The 16454-nt window shown below is 42.7% G+C and overlaps 1 protein-coding gene and 1 long non-coding RNA gene across 4 annotated transcripts in view; both read left to right on the forward strand.

Annotated features, from left to right (window-relative positions):
- The first annotated feature begins 359 nt into the window (after positions 1–359).
- The window catches only part of LOC149352458 (NCK-interacting protein with SH3 domain), a 35411-nt gene continuing 19316 nt past the window's right edge, over positions 360–16454 (forward strand). Inside the window, exons 1-4 of one of the 3 annotated variants that reach the window (XM_089581621.1) lie at positions 360–567; positions 851–987; positions 1451–1494; positions 12421–12656. In XM_089581621.1, coding sequence (XP_089437747.1) covers positions 379–567; positions 851–987; positions 1451–1494; positions 12421–12656 — 606 coding nt within the window. In that variant the 5' untranslated portion in view covers positions 360–378. The remainder of the gene's footprint in view (positions 568–850; positions 988–1450; positions 1495–12420; positions 12657–16454) is intronic. The other 2 variants (XM_089581622.1, XM_089581623.1) reach the window with 2 other exon arrangements.
- Positions 5143–11026, forward strand: LOC149352459 (uncharacterized). The gene is made up of 2 exons (XR_016290796.1): positions 5143–6673; positions 8414–11026. It is a non-coding gene; the product is annotated as an uncharacterized LOC149352459 (long non-coding RNA).

Consider the following 16454-nt stretch of genomic DNA (forward strand, 5'->3'; position numbering starts at 1 on the left):
TCTTCACTCCCACCTTCCCCCTTCTCTCACGGCGCGGTTGAGGTGCCTTCCGAGAAGTGGGACATTTACTGGGCCATTTCCATTCCTCAAAAACCTATTATAGCTTTTGTAAAGTGCGGTATGTAAAGTTCACTTTCGCTGCTTTAGCTTCACTTGGTAGATTCGCGCGCGTCTGAACCAAATCCGAAACTGAAGTAATGTAGTAAAAAAAAAAACATTTCTGCAATTTTTTATCACAATTGTTAAAAACTGAATAGACAAACATAAAAAGATTTATTTTTGTTTTAATAACTTCACTACATCGAAGTCCCACAATCCTTGGTCTAAAGTGGGCGGGCCATCACCGGCGCGGTGCTCAACACTGTCACAACAAATGCAATGGCGTCTGCCTATCAAGCAAAATCTTTGTACGATTTTGACAGCAAAGACAAGAGGCTGTTGAGCTTCAAACAGGATGAAAAATTTATAGTTATTGAGCAGCTATGCAAGGATCCAAACTGGTATTACGCTGTAAGCGAGAAAGGAATTGCCGGATTCGTCCCGGTCACCTACATCCTCCGGGAAGAGGCGAGCCTTACTTTTTTTTAGTTTTTTTTTTTTCGTTTGGCGGCTTCTTTTTGCGAACTGACACAGTGTTTGTCACTGCAGGTCTTCATTTGAAGCACACTGAATTGTTTTTCGCTTTGGTCTTGCATCATGTGAATGTTATTTAGAGCTCTAGGAGTAGTCCCAGTTAAATTCAGAAGTCGCCCCATAGGAAAAGAGAGTTCATTATGTCTGTTCGTTGCTTGTGGTTATCGGTTTGATGATCACCCATGTTTCTGCAACTTTTGCCCCGTTCGCTGTGCAGAGCGAACGAGAGGAGTTTCTGGAGCTTGTGGAAAAGGCACTGGAAGCGCTTCAAAACAGCACTTCCAGCCTAGATGAAGGAAACACCAGTTTCATGAGCTTGCAGAGGAAAGCCCTTAGGTACAGTAACGCTCTTTTGTAAGTCCCCTCTTCACTCATCTTCCTCATATCTTGTCTCTTTTGTTTCTTTGTTGATTCTGCCCTTTGATCTTAAGCGTGTAAACTTTTCGCGTCAGGAGTTTTATGCATTATAGCTGTATGTGGCGTTGAGGTGAACGCTTGTTTTACTGATAAACAGTGAAACCGCTGCCTGCCTGTTGGGGCGCCAAGCTCATAATTGTAACCTTGCTGGCTGACAAAAGCAACGGGAAATTTCTGTAGGGAATATATTTCATTGATGAGTAAAGAATATTCATACATCGAAGGTTGTGTCAGTTGGTGTTGGAAACAGGCGGCATTACAACTTCCGAGGCCAAAACAAATAACGCCGATTGCTTGCTGCATTGTGAGCAGCCTGCGCAGCTTGCAGTGCAGCAGCTTGTGGTTAGTGAAAATCAAAAGGGTGCTTTTGCTTACTTTAAAAATTGTTGCTCTTTTCCAGACGACTCCATCATCTCAAAGAGAGCTTACGAAGCACATGTGAAGGTTAGTTTTTTGCTTTGGCTTGAACCTCACAGGAAAGTTCAAGGTGTGTCGTTGTGACTTATGTTGTGATGTGAAAGCACCATGCCTTGCACCCACAGACAGACAGGCATTGTAATGTAGGCCATATGCATGACACCGTTATAATGAAAAGGCAGTTGAGCTTTCCAGCTTGGGTTCTTTGTGCAGTTGAGATTTAATGCAGATTATGACGAATGACATGTCATTCAGAAGCTTTAAAGGGACACTGAGGAGAAATTGAAGTTGGCTTGTATCGACAGAATACCAGCTCCTGATTACAAAAACGGCACTCATACTGACAACAAAGGTCTTGTAACGTAGAAAAGAGCAAGAACCAAAATACAGGTATCGCCGCCACAGGCCAAACTCGCAAGTACAAGTGTGATGACGTCATAGGACAAAACAGTGTTGCTAGAACCAATGGTTCTAGTAACACTGGGACACGAGAAGCCACGAATCACTGAGGCGCAGCCAATGCATGCGCAAATTTTCTTGACGTCGCCAGATGGCACCACGTACCTGGCAGCTATGCGCGCGCGCCTGCAGCATCGGGACCAATCAGCGCCTGCTCACCGGCGGTAGGTGGGCTCCCGGTATTCCGCTTACGGTAACAATGTACATGGTATGCTAAAGGTGTCTATTTGCGAGAACTTCTTTGACGACTTCAAGAACGGGATCCATCGTAACGCTGGCAAAACGCCGGTGCAAATGTAAGCGAAGTGACGGTAGCGACGGCCACAATAGCCGGTAGATGCCTTCAACGTGCGGCCGGCGGTAGCTTTCGTTTCGGCTGCTGCTAGGCCGCTCTGCTGGCCGTCAGAAATCATGGAGTCTGCGTCACGTCATGTGCACGTCATGTTTCACGTCACTTAGTCCTGTGTCGTCATAAGAGAGTCCCAAGTTTGAATCAGAGTGGCGGGAAAACTTTTTCAACTTCGAATCCAAATTTCTTAGAAATAAATGCATCTTTCGCTGCCGGCCAAGTGACAACAAAGCCATAAAATGCTGAACTATAGGATTTTTCTATAAAAAAAAATATTAATAGAGCTCTCCTCACTGTCCCTTTAAGAGCTCACCTTTTGTGCTTTGTAACAGTTGTGTACTGAAACTTTTTATTCCCTTCACATGCTGTTTACACCCATGCTTCTACTTGACAACCCACCATAAGTAAGCGCAGCTGGTTAGAGAAAAGAAGCACCTCAAATTATAGCTTCCTGGTTGAGTATTTATGTTCGTTACTGGCTGAGTACCTGTAACCACTTACTTACTCCAGCCTCAAGATAACTCATCAGTCAGGAGGTGCACTTTGCAGGATACATTGCAGTCTTGGCACGGTTTTTACATTTGTTGTACCATGAGGCACAGATTTGTGTCATAGGGTCCCCTGTATGATTCTTTCTTGTAGAGGCTGCATAGCTGATATCTTGAGAAAGAACCTATGTGGAGAAAACTTGCAAGAACTGGCAAGAATAAAAATATATTTTTAAAATTCTATCTTAAACTGATGGCAGCTGAAGCTGTGAGGCTGCTTTTATCACTGCCATGTAGGTTACACATATGTGAGCATATTTTGTGTTTAATCTTGTCCTAGTTATGAATGCTCTGTTTTTAAGAAATAGACCTTCAACAACTTGCTCAGTGGGATCATCTTGTAGGCTTGAAAGTGTGGTGTACTTTGGTGATGCTAGTGGTAATGGAAATGTCATAGACTGTGCCAGTATTTGGCTGGAAAAATAGCAATTGCACTTGAAGGTTAGAAAGACATGAAGTTAACGCTTTTTGAATGCTTTTAAACTGAAGGGGATATATGGATTGCTGATCCACCTGTACATGTAGTTTTTTTTGCTTTTTTTTTTCACCTGTATTCACACTAATGGCATTACAGTTGCCACTGAAACCTGCATGACAATTTCCTTTTACTTTAAACGGCAAAGATGTTACCTTTGAGCTTTGATAAGTGTTGCTTTTACTCTCCTTTTGGAAAAGACATAGTTTTTATGTTTACTTTTACAACAGTGTTTTGTGGGACGATCAAGTTAATTTTGTCGCTCAAAAAAATTAGGCGCACTGTAGGCCTGTGAGCAGGAATAGATACACTTTTCCTGTGTTAGTAAAGCTTTTAATTTATAATGCATTATTTGCCTCTCACGTACAGTATTGCCATTTGTTATGGGGCTCAACAATGGAATCCAATATTCACAAACCTCTATTGTTGCAAAACAAGTCTTGCTAATTATTGAAAGCCTACCCTATATAGAGCACACTAAACCTCTCTTTGAAAAATGTAATCTTTTTTAAATTCAAAAAATATATAACCAAGGGCTATTACAACAATTTTATTTCAGTTCGCGAAACAGTGCATGACGTCCACTGAAATAGCAAACTTGGAACAGTCAGCACCAGTACGACTAACTCATCATACAGATATGTGGAAAGGTCCCAGGTCCCAAATTAATTATGGTAATCAAATGCTTCGGTGTCGCCTACCCAAATTTCTGAATAGTTTTCTCAATAGAGTCAGAGAAATTCTCAACCTAACTCCATCAGAATTCAAATTGCTCATGAAATGTTACTCCTAATCCATATGTTCCGCCTATTGTTATACATTTTAAGCTGCGTTATTATTATTTTTCTTCTTTTTTTTTTTAAGCAGTCACGTCGTTTTGATCTTTACATTATATACATTTTTGCTTTAATTGTATTGTAGCCATTATGATGTGTCATCCTGTGAAAGTGCTCCAGAAAATGTGTGCATGCTTTCCACGTCTGTGTCTTGTACGGGGGTCAAGGGCTGCTGAAGCTGCTTGAACGGGTACTTACTTGCACGAAGAAGACGGGACACAACAAAGGAACACACACGACAGGTACATGTCGTGTGTGTTTCTTTGTTGTGTCCCGTCTTCTTCGCGTTAGTAAGTACCTGTTCAGAGATGAACCAACTCGCCCAAACAAGAGTTATTACTTGATCAAACTAATTGCATGCAGCTTTTACCTCGTCTTCCTCCATCCATGATAATGGGTGATAAAGAATGAAGGAATGAATCAATGAAAGACTGGATTTGGTGTGCGACCTGAGCCTTCCAATATTGTTGTCAGATTTACCATGCACAGCTGCATCTGAAAACTTCCTTGCAATTTCCCTCCAGGCTCTAGGGTCCCCAACATTGAACTTTCAGTAAATGTGCAGTATTCCCTGCTGCAACTTGTAAATAAGACATTCACTGCCTTTCACCATATGTATGTATTCATGTGGACTTGAGGAGGCAAGTAAAACACAGTACTGCTTGCATCAAGAACAATTTTTGAGAATGTTAACGATATATAGACCTTTGCATGATTACACAAAAAAATGAAAACACGTGTTCTTTGGACTGTTGCTAACGCAAGCAAAGCATTCGCACTACCACTTGTTCTGTGCCTGCAGCCACATACAACAGTGCACCAAGAAATATGGCAGCATGCAGAGTGTGCATTTTGCAGATGTGTGATGTTAAGTGCTCCTTGCTGTTTTGTATCTTCAATGACACATCACTGCTGCAGTTTTAGTTTCTTGGGCTAATTTAAATATCAAAGTAAGACTGACTCTAATGGCCTTGCCATATCTATTCTACACAAAACAGTGAGCAATATGCATATGCCAGTGATGGGAATGCTGCGCCAATTGCGCCAATCTGCGCCATTTCGATAAAGCTGCTACATGCTGCTCCAAAAAGGGGCCTTTTTGCAAAATTGCGCCAAAGCTGCGCCAAAACGAGCCGTCGCCAACGTCAGGTACTGCCCTGTGAGGGAACTATGCTTGCGACTGTTGTCCGCCATTGAAGTCTGAGAGTAGCCGGTAAAATCCAATACGATCCAGTTCTCAGTCTTCGTCTAGAGTGCTCCGCATGGTGCTCCGTCTACTTCGTCTCTGATGGGAGAGTGTGACTGAGTGAGGGTGTCGTGAACGCGTCACGCTTTCCACCGCGTCCGAGCTCCGAGCGTTTCCGGTGGGCCGGCACCGGAGGCGAGTAGTTGGTGGAGTGGGCCGTGGCAGGGTTGCCAGGTTTGGCTACTTTGCGCCAAATTGGCTACTTTTGAGAGGTCTTGGCGACAAAAATTTGAGCTTGGCTACTTGGCTACTTTTTGGCTACTTTTGAAGTGCTATTTATGAACAACATTATCCTGTTGTACCTGCCTTGTTGTCGATAAATGGGGAACAATTTAGCGGGGTTAGGACAAATGCGAATTAGTTGTGCAGGCACTTCGGTTTTCACTTCGGTTTCGGTTCGAGGCTCGGTTTTACACGTCAAGCAGGCTTCAGACAAAGATCGGTGTCTTAATCAGACTTGAGCTCCGTCTTAAGGGCATGACGAGATATCATTAATGGGCTAATGTCCAGATATGTGGAATTGGTCATTCTCTACATTTACTGATCGCTGAGAGTCCTACCACTCCTGGCGCCGTGGTGCAGTGGTTAAGCAATACGCTACTGCCCTGCGATGGCAGGTGCTGCCATTGGTGGGGCTTGTGCCCAGGTTGCTCTTCCCAAGCAACCAGTCTCAACCAACCAGTAATTTAACTTCCACAAGCCATGGTGGGGAGAGTACTCATAATCTGGTAGGCAGTGCTTCACTCCTAGAGTTCCACGTACGCCTTCACGTAGGACTCACAAGGGCTTCACGTAGGGCTTCACTTTGTTTACCCATCACGAAATCGCGACATGTCCCCTCTAATGCTCATGCATAAATAACTATGACTGCGTCAAAAGAACACAAAGTATTTGCTCTGCCGAAGAGAAAATGATTTATTCTGGTCACTTTTCAAGTCACGTCATAAATACCTCTCATGCTTCCAAGTTATTTACAAGCATTGTTGCCCCATAGGTTGCCCACTGTCTTTAAACTGTAAATTTCCTGCCTCTGGTGACGTTTTCTTGGTGTCTTGGCGCCAATTCTGGCTACTTTTTAGACCGTGGCCGTAGATTGGCTACTTTTTGGCTACTTTTATCATTTTCTTGGCTATTTTTTGAGATTAAGACCTGGCAACCCTGGGCCGTGGCTAGGCCTTGGCGCGTCGGTGCGCGCTCTTGCACTTTCCCGCCGCTCGTTCGCCTCGACTGCGTGGTTTCAGCGGTTTCAGCGGCGTCGTGGCGGCGTCACGATGGCGCTCTCGAAACTGAAAGGTAAGCTTTTTCTCGTTTTTTGCGCCTTTTAGTTTATTCAAATGAGTCTTTCTGGACATAAGAGCTGATGAGTCAGTGTGGCGGGGTTCAAATTTAGAAACTGAACATGACTTAACAGTAGCAAATTGAGCGAATGGCGGTGGATGCACGTTGCAGAACCGCGGTAGTTTGAGCCTGCAAGAGAGGGTGCTGTTAATTCCCGGTTTGTTTACTTTTTATGAAAGAGTACTTGTAGTTTTGTGGCGTTCGTCTTACGCTAGTATCAGCTTCGAAAGCCCTGGAGCACGTGGCGTGCTGGGCAGCCGTGTAACGTCGCTCAGTAATTTCATATTGCCATCCGCAGTTCTACGAATTCCGTGGTTGAAATAAAGCTACAGTGACGTCCGGGCTGCCCATAACAATCTTGCGGCACGAAATGCATAAAACTCGCCGGCGACCGGGCCATTCACGCGCTCCTTTATTCACTCGGCATGCGAGGTCGCTTGGTAGTTTCGGATTGTCCGGCTGCGGAGCCTACGGAATGCGTTTTCCTGACATCACTTGGCTGATTTTAAAGCGGTGCCTTTGCAGCTTGAGCTGAAAGTGTTATATGGATATGAGCACTGAACTCATGCTAAGGAGTTTTATGTAGCGGCTTCTGAAATAAAGTGTATACCGCGGACGTATATGACGCCGTACATTTCTCACGGAGTTGGTGGGCCTTCTGGCCTTCGTGCTCGTGTTGCTGCCGTAATTAAAAAAACTTCCGAGGCGAAAATGAAAGAAAGTTCCACGGAACGCGGTATTTTGCAGCCTTCCGGCTATACGATGAAGCAACAAGCGTCTTCTGGCGCGCCCGCTACGTTCGTACGATTTTGGCGCTGCGCTGACGGCCCTGTCTGTTGTCGAAGCTTGGCAGGCTTCGCGAATTTACGGCGGAAGCTTTCAAAAAGTAAGGGGAAACAAGGTCGTTTTTCAGGGCAGCAATTAACGGGCGGGTAAGGGATACGTGGGAGAAAGCCTCCACCCTTCCTCGGCGGTCGAGGACTGCATGATAGCGCGATCGCGCGCTCAAAGCAGGTGCGCTCTTTGTCGGCGAAAGTGGTACTGCTTTTATAATTACACGTGTCCGGTTTTTAGAATGAAGCTTGCTCTGCCAAACATCTAGACAGAAGCCTTCAATACTTTGCAATTAGTGAGCTGCAAATTTTTGGCACTTTGCTTATTCTGGATTTATAACAAACTGCTCTTTTGTTTTTACGTGTTCAAATTAACGTTTATCCAAATTAACGTTTATTCATCAAATTAGTGCAGGAAAGATTGCCGGTATGTGCAGCTCAGGTGCTCTGAAAGCCCTGAAAAAGCTACTTTTGCAGCTATTAGTGCAACAGCTACAACCTAAGGACGCTGCAGTGAAGGGCTCTGGAAATTTCGACCACCTAGGTATCTTTAACGTGCACTGACATCGCACGGCCCTCTGGAATTTTGCCTCCATTGAAATTTTGTTAAAGTTAATTTTTAATATTCAGTTCTGTATCGAGGAACGTGTTTCTATAACTTGTACTGCCACGTTTGAATGAAGTGTATAATTGTTAACCATGACTGTTGTGGGAAAAGAACCGTAGTGTTTCCTGGGTCTTTATTTTTTTTTTTTAGAATATGTTTAAGCACTCTACAATTATTCTCTAATTTACAGGATCATATTGCTTGCATAACAGCTTTTTATTTCATCAAACTAACATTATTATTTATCGTTTGCAGGACGCAACAGCAAATTTAACTCTGGCATATTGAAAGATGTCGACTGCAATGGAGATTGCTTCGAGGTGTGGTGCAGACCAGGAAAAAGGGAAGAAAATGCTTATTGCATTATTTGTAACCAGACAATCAACTGCTCACAGCATGGTGTCACAGCAGTGAAACGGCATTCACAGAGTAAAAAGCACTTGGAGCTGACCAGCAAGCTTCGGGGCCCTGACGGGAGGCTGAAGAGGCCAGCTGCTGTTCAAGCATCGTTGGATTTTTCATCGACAGGCACGATGACCCATGCAGACCGTGTCACAGCTAGCGAAGCACTTTTTGTTTTGGCATTGACGATAAAAGGTCTCCCATACTCATGGGCGGATACGGCTACACCCCTTCATCGCTTGATGTTTCCCGACTCAAAGGTGGCTAAAGACTTCTCCTGTAGTAGGAAAAAAGTGTCTTACGTTGTGTCAGATGGGCTTGGGCCTTATTTCAAGGGACTTGTGCATGAGGAACTGAATCGTCCTGGTGTGTTTTACAGTATCAGTGTAGATGAAACACCACTGCCAGAACAGCGGTGCCAGCAGTTTGATGTTCTCGTGCGCTACTTTTCTGGTGCTGAAAAAGGAGTAGTGGTCGAGCACCTGCAGTCGTTTCGTTTGGGGAGGGCAACGGCTGATATCCTTTTGAAATGTGTAAATGAAGCCACTGAAAATATTCCTCGAGCAGGGTTTTTTTCATTTTTCAGTGATGGTCCAAATGTAATGAAGTGTTTAAAGAAAAAATTGACCCAGGAAAACGGCCCCTTAATGGAAATCGGAGAGTGCTCGCTGCACAAGGTGCACAACGCGTTTTCATGTGCTCTTGATTCATTTGGTAGTGAAGTTGAAACTGTAGTCAGTGACGTGTATTACTTTTTCAAGACATCTTCGGTGCAAAGTGCCCAGCTCCAAGAAAAACAAGAGGCTCTTGGATTGCCTGAAACTGTGTTTTTGCGTCATGTCAACTGTCGCTGGTTGTCTCTTGTACCAGCCGTGGAAAGACTAGTCGAGCAGTTTTCTGCCCTAAAGAGCATCCTAGACTCCCAGAAACCAGTGCGTGCTGCAGGTAGCATGAGGGCGAGACTAAACAGAAACCTGAATGACAAAAGTTTCTACGCAAAGGCTCTGTTTGTGAAGAATGCAGGTGACCTAGTTGTGGGATTTCTGACGCTGTTTCAAAAGAGTGAACCTTTGCTGCATGTTCTTTATGATGAAATGGTGATGATGTTGAAGAAAATTTTGGGCAGATTTCTGAGGCCTCAGGTGTTCATGTTGAAACAGGGACATGAGCTCGCTTCCATTGATGTCGAAAGTTCGCAGAATTGGAAGGAAAGCATAGTAGTTGGGGCAGATACTGAGGAAGCTATGAAATCTTGGTCTGCTTCAGAGAAAGCTGAATTTCGACTAGGAGCTAGGTCATTTTACATAGCGTGCTCAAAGTACCTTCTGACAAGGCTTCCTCTTCAGAATTTGACACTTCAGCACCTCAGGTGCTTGCACCCAAACACCCACTCCCAGGAGTCTTCAGCAGAATCGTTCAGATATCTTGCAAAATGTGCGCCTCAAGTGATACAACCTAGCCAAGTTTCATCTCTCCTTGATGAGGTGACACTCTTAAGCTCTGAAGCGCTGAATGTGGGCACTGATGGGCCACTTGACAAATACTGGCATAATATATTTATCATCAAGGGCGCTCAAGGTGAGAGAAAATATCCGCTTTTGACTAAGCTTGTCAAGGCCCTTCTTTCGCTTCCGCATGGGAACGCTGATGTTGAGCGAGGCTTCAGCCAGAATACAAGGGTTTTGAATGAGAGGTCGAACCTTTGTCTGGCAAGCGTGAATGGTATTCGCCAGATTATGTCATTTGCCAGAAGGTACAACAGTGACCCATGCCAGCTTTCAATTTGTCCAAATGTCATTAGGGCCGTTCGAGGCGCATCGAAACGGTATGCAGAGCGCATTGCCTGCGAACAAGAGAAGTCGAAAAGGCCACGTGCAGGTGCGGATCCAGTGCTAGCAAGTGCCAGCTTGTCTAAAGCACAAGCGAAACAGAAGGTAGATGAAGCGCAGCACATGTTCAGAAATGCTGAATTGCTGATTGAGCGGGGCATGAAGCTGAAGAACTTCAGTGACATTGCGAGTGGCCAGGCAATATTGAGCCAAGCTAGGGAAAAAATGAATGATAGTGTCTCTCATCTGGCTGCCTTTAATAAGGGCTCAAAGAAAGGAACATAGGCCTGTCCATCTGATATCAGTATTTTTAAAGCACATGCCTAATTCCCTTTCATTTCTCTTGATTCTTGTGCGAAGGGTTGTCATACATGCTTACTGCAATCCAAGATGGTCAGTTCCTTTTTTTCTCGAAAGCAGGTTTAGTTCAGTGGCTGCTCCTGTTTACACTCATAATTTATTTTAATATTTTGAGTACTTCGGTCTCAGTTCTTTGTTGCTGGTGAAGACAATGTTTCTTTGTCTTGCGGTACAATTACCATGGTAATGATTACCAGTGCTAGTCAATATACACTTTGTGTGTTTCTGTATTGCATTGCATTGATGTATGCTGTTACAAATAAACTATAAATTTGTCTTCTAAGCTTTTTTTTTCGGAAATGCCGGCTCTTGCTACAAAACAAGTGACGCTTGCTACAAAGCGAATATTTTCCTGCTACAAGGCCTGCTACAAAATGGTTTTGGCCATTCCCATCACTGATATGCTCAGTTGGTGTTACAGGATCTCTAGTATGTCAAGTGGAGTTGGATTGGAATGTGATGGTGAATGTAGAAATTTTTTTGGAATTCAAGTACCCACCTGGCTGGATGTGTGGAGAAAACAAAGGAGTTATTTAAAAGGTTCTAAATTTAGCTAGGTGTGGATCTGAGCAAATAAATGCCGTGATACCTGTAGGACTGAGCATGAAAGTTTAAGGACTAAGCACATTGTACCGTTATTCATGAGAGCTTACTTGCGTGTTGTGTATTTATTTATTTTATTCATTTATTCATTTGTTTGTTTGTTTATCTTTATTTATATATTTATTTATTTTTCGTACCCTCTGATGCCATGACATTTTGAAGGGGAGCTGGGAAAAAACAAAAAACAAATAAAACTGCAAAACTACTTAGCTAAAGGCCAGGTGGTTAGAAAAAAAAAATGTAAACACGTGTGAGAAAATAAAATAATGCAAAAGATAGTGCATTGGAGTGTACTGATATATTTCTGAACCTTTGGCTTCAGTTTTGTCTGAAAACGATGTGCACTAAAGTTGTGAACCCAGTGTAAAAAAAAAAAAATTTGGACTTAGTGGCACATTCTGGGTTTGTGAAGGGAATTTAGAAAATATACCAAGCCAGCACTTTCAAATATTTGGCAGCATTTCTAAAATAAATGAAAATTGCAATTATCAGGGCTAGGGCATATGTCACCCAAGTCTGTGTCTTCTTTTGTGCACAGTCCTGCAGGTATCCCTGACATGCATCATGTATTTTTCACATCTTAAGGTTGGATAATGAGGCGTTTTGTAGCACTTGGCCTCCGGTGGGGGGATGGTAGAAATGTGCCTATCTTAGGATCATTGAGCAGCTTTAGTGCATAAAAAATAAGTGCTCACAAATACTTGTACTACTGGCACAAATACTATAAAAGTTATGATTCTTGTTAATATAGTGGAACCTTAAAAAGCTAAAAATATATATTTTTATATTTGCAAAATGTCATAATTTGCCTCCATCTTGAATTTTAGGCTTAAATCTCCCTTTTCTTTTTTTACGTAAAAGAAATAGGAAGGCACTAGAAATGAGAAAGCTACAGCGCAGCCGTTCACGGTGCTGCAGGGAATCAAAGTTGGGGGTGTGTTTATTATGCGAGTGCGTTCATTACGCGAGTGAATACAGTACTAGGTCTTTCCGCATTTGGAAGCCATAACTCATAGGATGTCTAAATGACATTTTTTGAAGTAGTGCCGGCCTTTCTCTTGTCCATAGGTCCTCTGCGGGACACACCTCGAGAGACCGCCTTGGGCCACCAGTCGCCCAGTGACTTTCTACAGGAAGAATACTCACGCATCAACTCTGACTGGATCTCGGAGAATCTCGCTGGTGCTGACCTTTGCTCCTTGGAGCCAAGCTCACCTGCCCAGGCTAGCAAGCGGTCTGCTTCCTTGACTGCTGCTGTAGATGATGCCCACCTGCCGACACTTGCTGCAGAACTAATTGAACAGGTTATTATGTCTGCTTTTATTTATATTTGGGGGTGTTCCAATCTGGCCCCTGTGATGTTGCATTCGTTACTGATGCCAATCAGAGAATCTTATGTTGCCTTAGCTAGATGCAGCTAGCAGAATAATGAAGTGCATGTAATAGAAATTTAATGCTAGTCTGTGCCGTTTATTTCTGAACTACAGTTTAGAGCTGATATTGCAAACAACTAATACCCCTGTCACACTAGCAAATTTAATGTCATTCGAATCGAATGACATTAGCACCTAATGTCATTAATCGACTGCTACACGGGAACATGTAATGTCATTAGGTTCGAATGACATTCGCCATCGAATGAGTTAGGGGAACTCATTCGCATTCGATCTCGAACCGAATGCGTACTCTGGACACCAGATGCGCAACAGGAACAAGCGACGCGAAAAAAATAATGTGCACACTGCCAAACTTAGAAAGTGCATTTATTTAGTTCTGCTAAAAAAAAGTTATTGTTTGTGTGAATCTGTTCACACTAGAGGCTGTCGTGGATAGCTGTTACTCTCGGTCTCAGCTGTCTACCGCAGCGGCCGAGCGTGAAGCAGCGCCTTTCCCGCGACCGTCGGTCATTTTGGGATGCGTGATTCTTGTTGGTTGGCGTGCCATGTTCGTTAAGCTCAAAGGTACTTAAAAGACGTAACTGAGCAGTTCACCTTTTGGAAGTCGTTTCCAAGCTCCGCGCGTGTCCGTGCACCGCCATGTCAGCCATTTTGTTTGTTTACATTTATCGGATTTGTGGTTGACTTTGTACTTGGCTTGGCTTTTGATGGCTAAAGTGGTGCAGAATGGCCGCAAATAATATTTTAAGCTTATAATACGCCACACAAATGTTCTCAGCCGCTTTTGAAACACTGCACAACAATTTCAAACATATTTTATGCGCGCTGATGTCGTTCAGTTGGACTATTTTTTTTTCACTGATCGCCGATGCCATCATTTTCGAATGACATTATTTTTTTGCGTGTAGCACCGACAGAGACCGAATGACATTCGATGCATCGAATGCCATTAGGTTCGAATGACATTAAATTTGCTAGTGTGACAGGGGTATAAGAAGGGTCCTAGCCTTAGGCTGTCAACCTTTGAGCAACTTGCGTGTTTAAATTAAATTTGGACAGATAGCTTTTGTCAGTAGAACAGAAGCCCTTGTGGTGAATATTGCTGTAGATTAATGTTTAGAGCAGTTACAGTTCCTGAATCATCAGGTAAGTGTGCTCACTTAGGAAAACTATAGTTTGGAAATGAGAGTGGGAAATTTATATACATATGCATTCTCTTTTAATGGTTTGGCTATGTAAATGCAAAGCCTTTGTCATGTATTTTAACTCTTACAATTTTTTTTTAGAAAAAATTTTGGAAGCAACACTACCACATTCCTGCTTGCATTTTCCGTAATATTTCAGTTTTTGGGTAAAGAATGCTAGAATTGTAAAAAATCTGAGTCCACAGTCACTTTACCCGTAAAATACTTCTTCAGAAAACTTCATGAAATCTTGTCTTTTGTATAAAGTGGAAATTATTACCTTGGGCTGTACTGTTACAATGTGAAGTGGGGAGGTTGTTTCAGAAGGGCCCCTTTAATTTCTGGTACGTGTGCATTGCTGAAAAGCCACAGGGAAAATTTGTTACGCCACCTTAGATTTTTTGCTGTTTTCGGACAACAGCTTGGAGCTTCGATTTTTTTGCCACTTCGGAGCTGTCAGGTGTGCATGCTTATTCTTGTGGCACATTTCTTCGGGGCTCAGATGGCGCTGGCTTGTTAATAAATGCATATTCTTAATATTTGTTCAACTAGATACTTTGTACATTTTCCTTACACATTTCTGAATAGCCAAGGAATCCAAAACTTCGGTATATTAAAACAGAGTTTTGGCAGAAAGCTTCAATTTTTTGTACAGCGTCTCTCCTGAGCATCTGCTTAGCCTGTGATTTGGAATAAAAAATTGCTTTAATTATTCAGATGAGGAAGAATTCTTTGTGTTTTTCCTTACCCAGGCCCTTTTTAGTTGCTTAGTGATCTTGAACACATTTATTAAGATAAATGAAGAGAGTAGAGTTCCTGCAATTATTTGCTTGAACCTAGCATTAATAAGGGGTGAAACTGTAATTAGACGTTGTTTCTTAACCTGCGAACTTTTGCGATCTTCTGAAATGTGCCACGCCCTGAACAGGTATTTAGTTTGTGCACGTCGTTCTTTTTTATGTTTCCCAAAAATTAGAGGGCATCATTTGAAGTCAAAACCCTCCAGGACTGTAAAACTGTCTTGAGGACCTCATGAACCACTAGTTTAACTTATTTCATGTGCTTATCAACTGTCCAACTGTGCTGTAAAAGTGCAGTGGGAAATGTTCCTATTAAGTAGCTGCTATACAGGCTCCCACTGTTGTAGCATGTAGGGATTATACAAAATGCAAGTTAACCTGCAATTTGCCTTATTCACAAGATGTGGCACTTTTTGGGGAGTGGGCAGAAACTGGTTGAAAACAAATGCATGTGGTACACACAGGTGCGATCCGATTCCACAAGGATTGTACTGCGCCTGCAAGGTGACAAGTGTGTGCTTGAAGGACTATAGACACCAATTTTTTGCTTGCTTGTTTTCTTCTTTCAAACGATGCGTTAGACATTGGTATACATTGAGCACATTGTGGTATTCATCTGCGACCGCTAAATACTTCATAATTGAATTTTTTCTTGACGCTGTTTCGGTTTCAACTCTCAAACGATGGCTGTGATGTGTAGTTGACGTTTAGGTCACGTGAGGAATGAAAAATCAGCTGTATAATTGCTGATAGGTCGTTTTTTGTCATTCCAAGTCTTGAAAGAGGCTGTCCTAAGTGTTGCAGTGAATTAAAACTACGTATCCGCGATTATATTAGCGTTTTTCTAGTGCATCACGTGACCTAAACATCAACTACACATCACAGCCATCATTCAGTTGCTGAAACCGAAGCCGAAATAGCACTTGAGAAGAAATTATCTTTTAAATTAATTAATGATCATAAATGAATACCGTGCGGTAATCCATGTATGCTAATGCCTAAGGCATCATTTGAAAAAAGAAAACACACAATAAAATTAGGTGTCTATATAGTCCTTTAACAGCTACCGCCATCTGTCACTTGCACCTGTCGCTAACCTGAGCTGCGCATGTACAGTAGGAGCTGGTGGTTTGGTTCAACCAATGGAACTGGAGGAGGAGTGATGTGCATGCGCAGAGCGGCGGTGTGAGTGAGACGGGATTCTGCATTGGTCATTGCTAGGTTGTCTAGTCTCGGATATGTCACAAGCTGCAGTGTGGAAGGTAATTGCTATAACCACATACTTTGTATGTCTTGTACTTATCTGAAACACAACTTTTTTTCTATTTCCATTGGCGCTTGCCCTGAAACTACCCACTTTTTATTTTTCTGCATTCACGTGACTTTTTCCGAGTTCTGCCTGATGTGGTACATATGATGTTGTGAGTTTTTAGAACTGGTTCAAGCCAGTTGTTAGTGTTCACGGTGTGTTATTAGGCCCAGGGTTTCTTTCAGCTACAGTTTTATTACATTTCTGTATATGTGTTAGTCCTTTTCCAATATTGAGGTCTTTTGCATGCCCTTTAATGTAATATACTGTAGAAACCTTTGTATTGTACAATTCAGAGTATAATTGAGGAGGTTATTTGTCGATATTAAAGAAAGAAAAGGTTTCGTCTGTGGCTAAAGGAACCATAAACACCTACTTCACAATATCGTTTATATCAGCTACACTTTGTACT

Source organism: Amblyomma mixtum, chromosome 3 (genome assembly GCF_055824585.1).
Source record: "Amblyomma mixtum isolate Tamu chromosome 3, ASM5582458v1, whole genome shotgun sequence".
In the NCBI taxonomy this organism is placed as follows: domain Eukaryota; kingdom Metazoa; phylum Arthropoda; class Arachnida; order Ixodida; family Ixodidae; genus Amblyomma; species Amblyomma mixtum.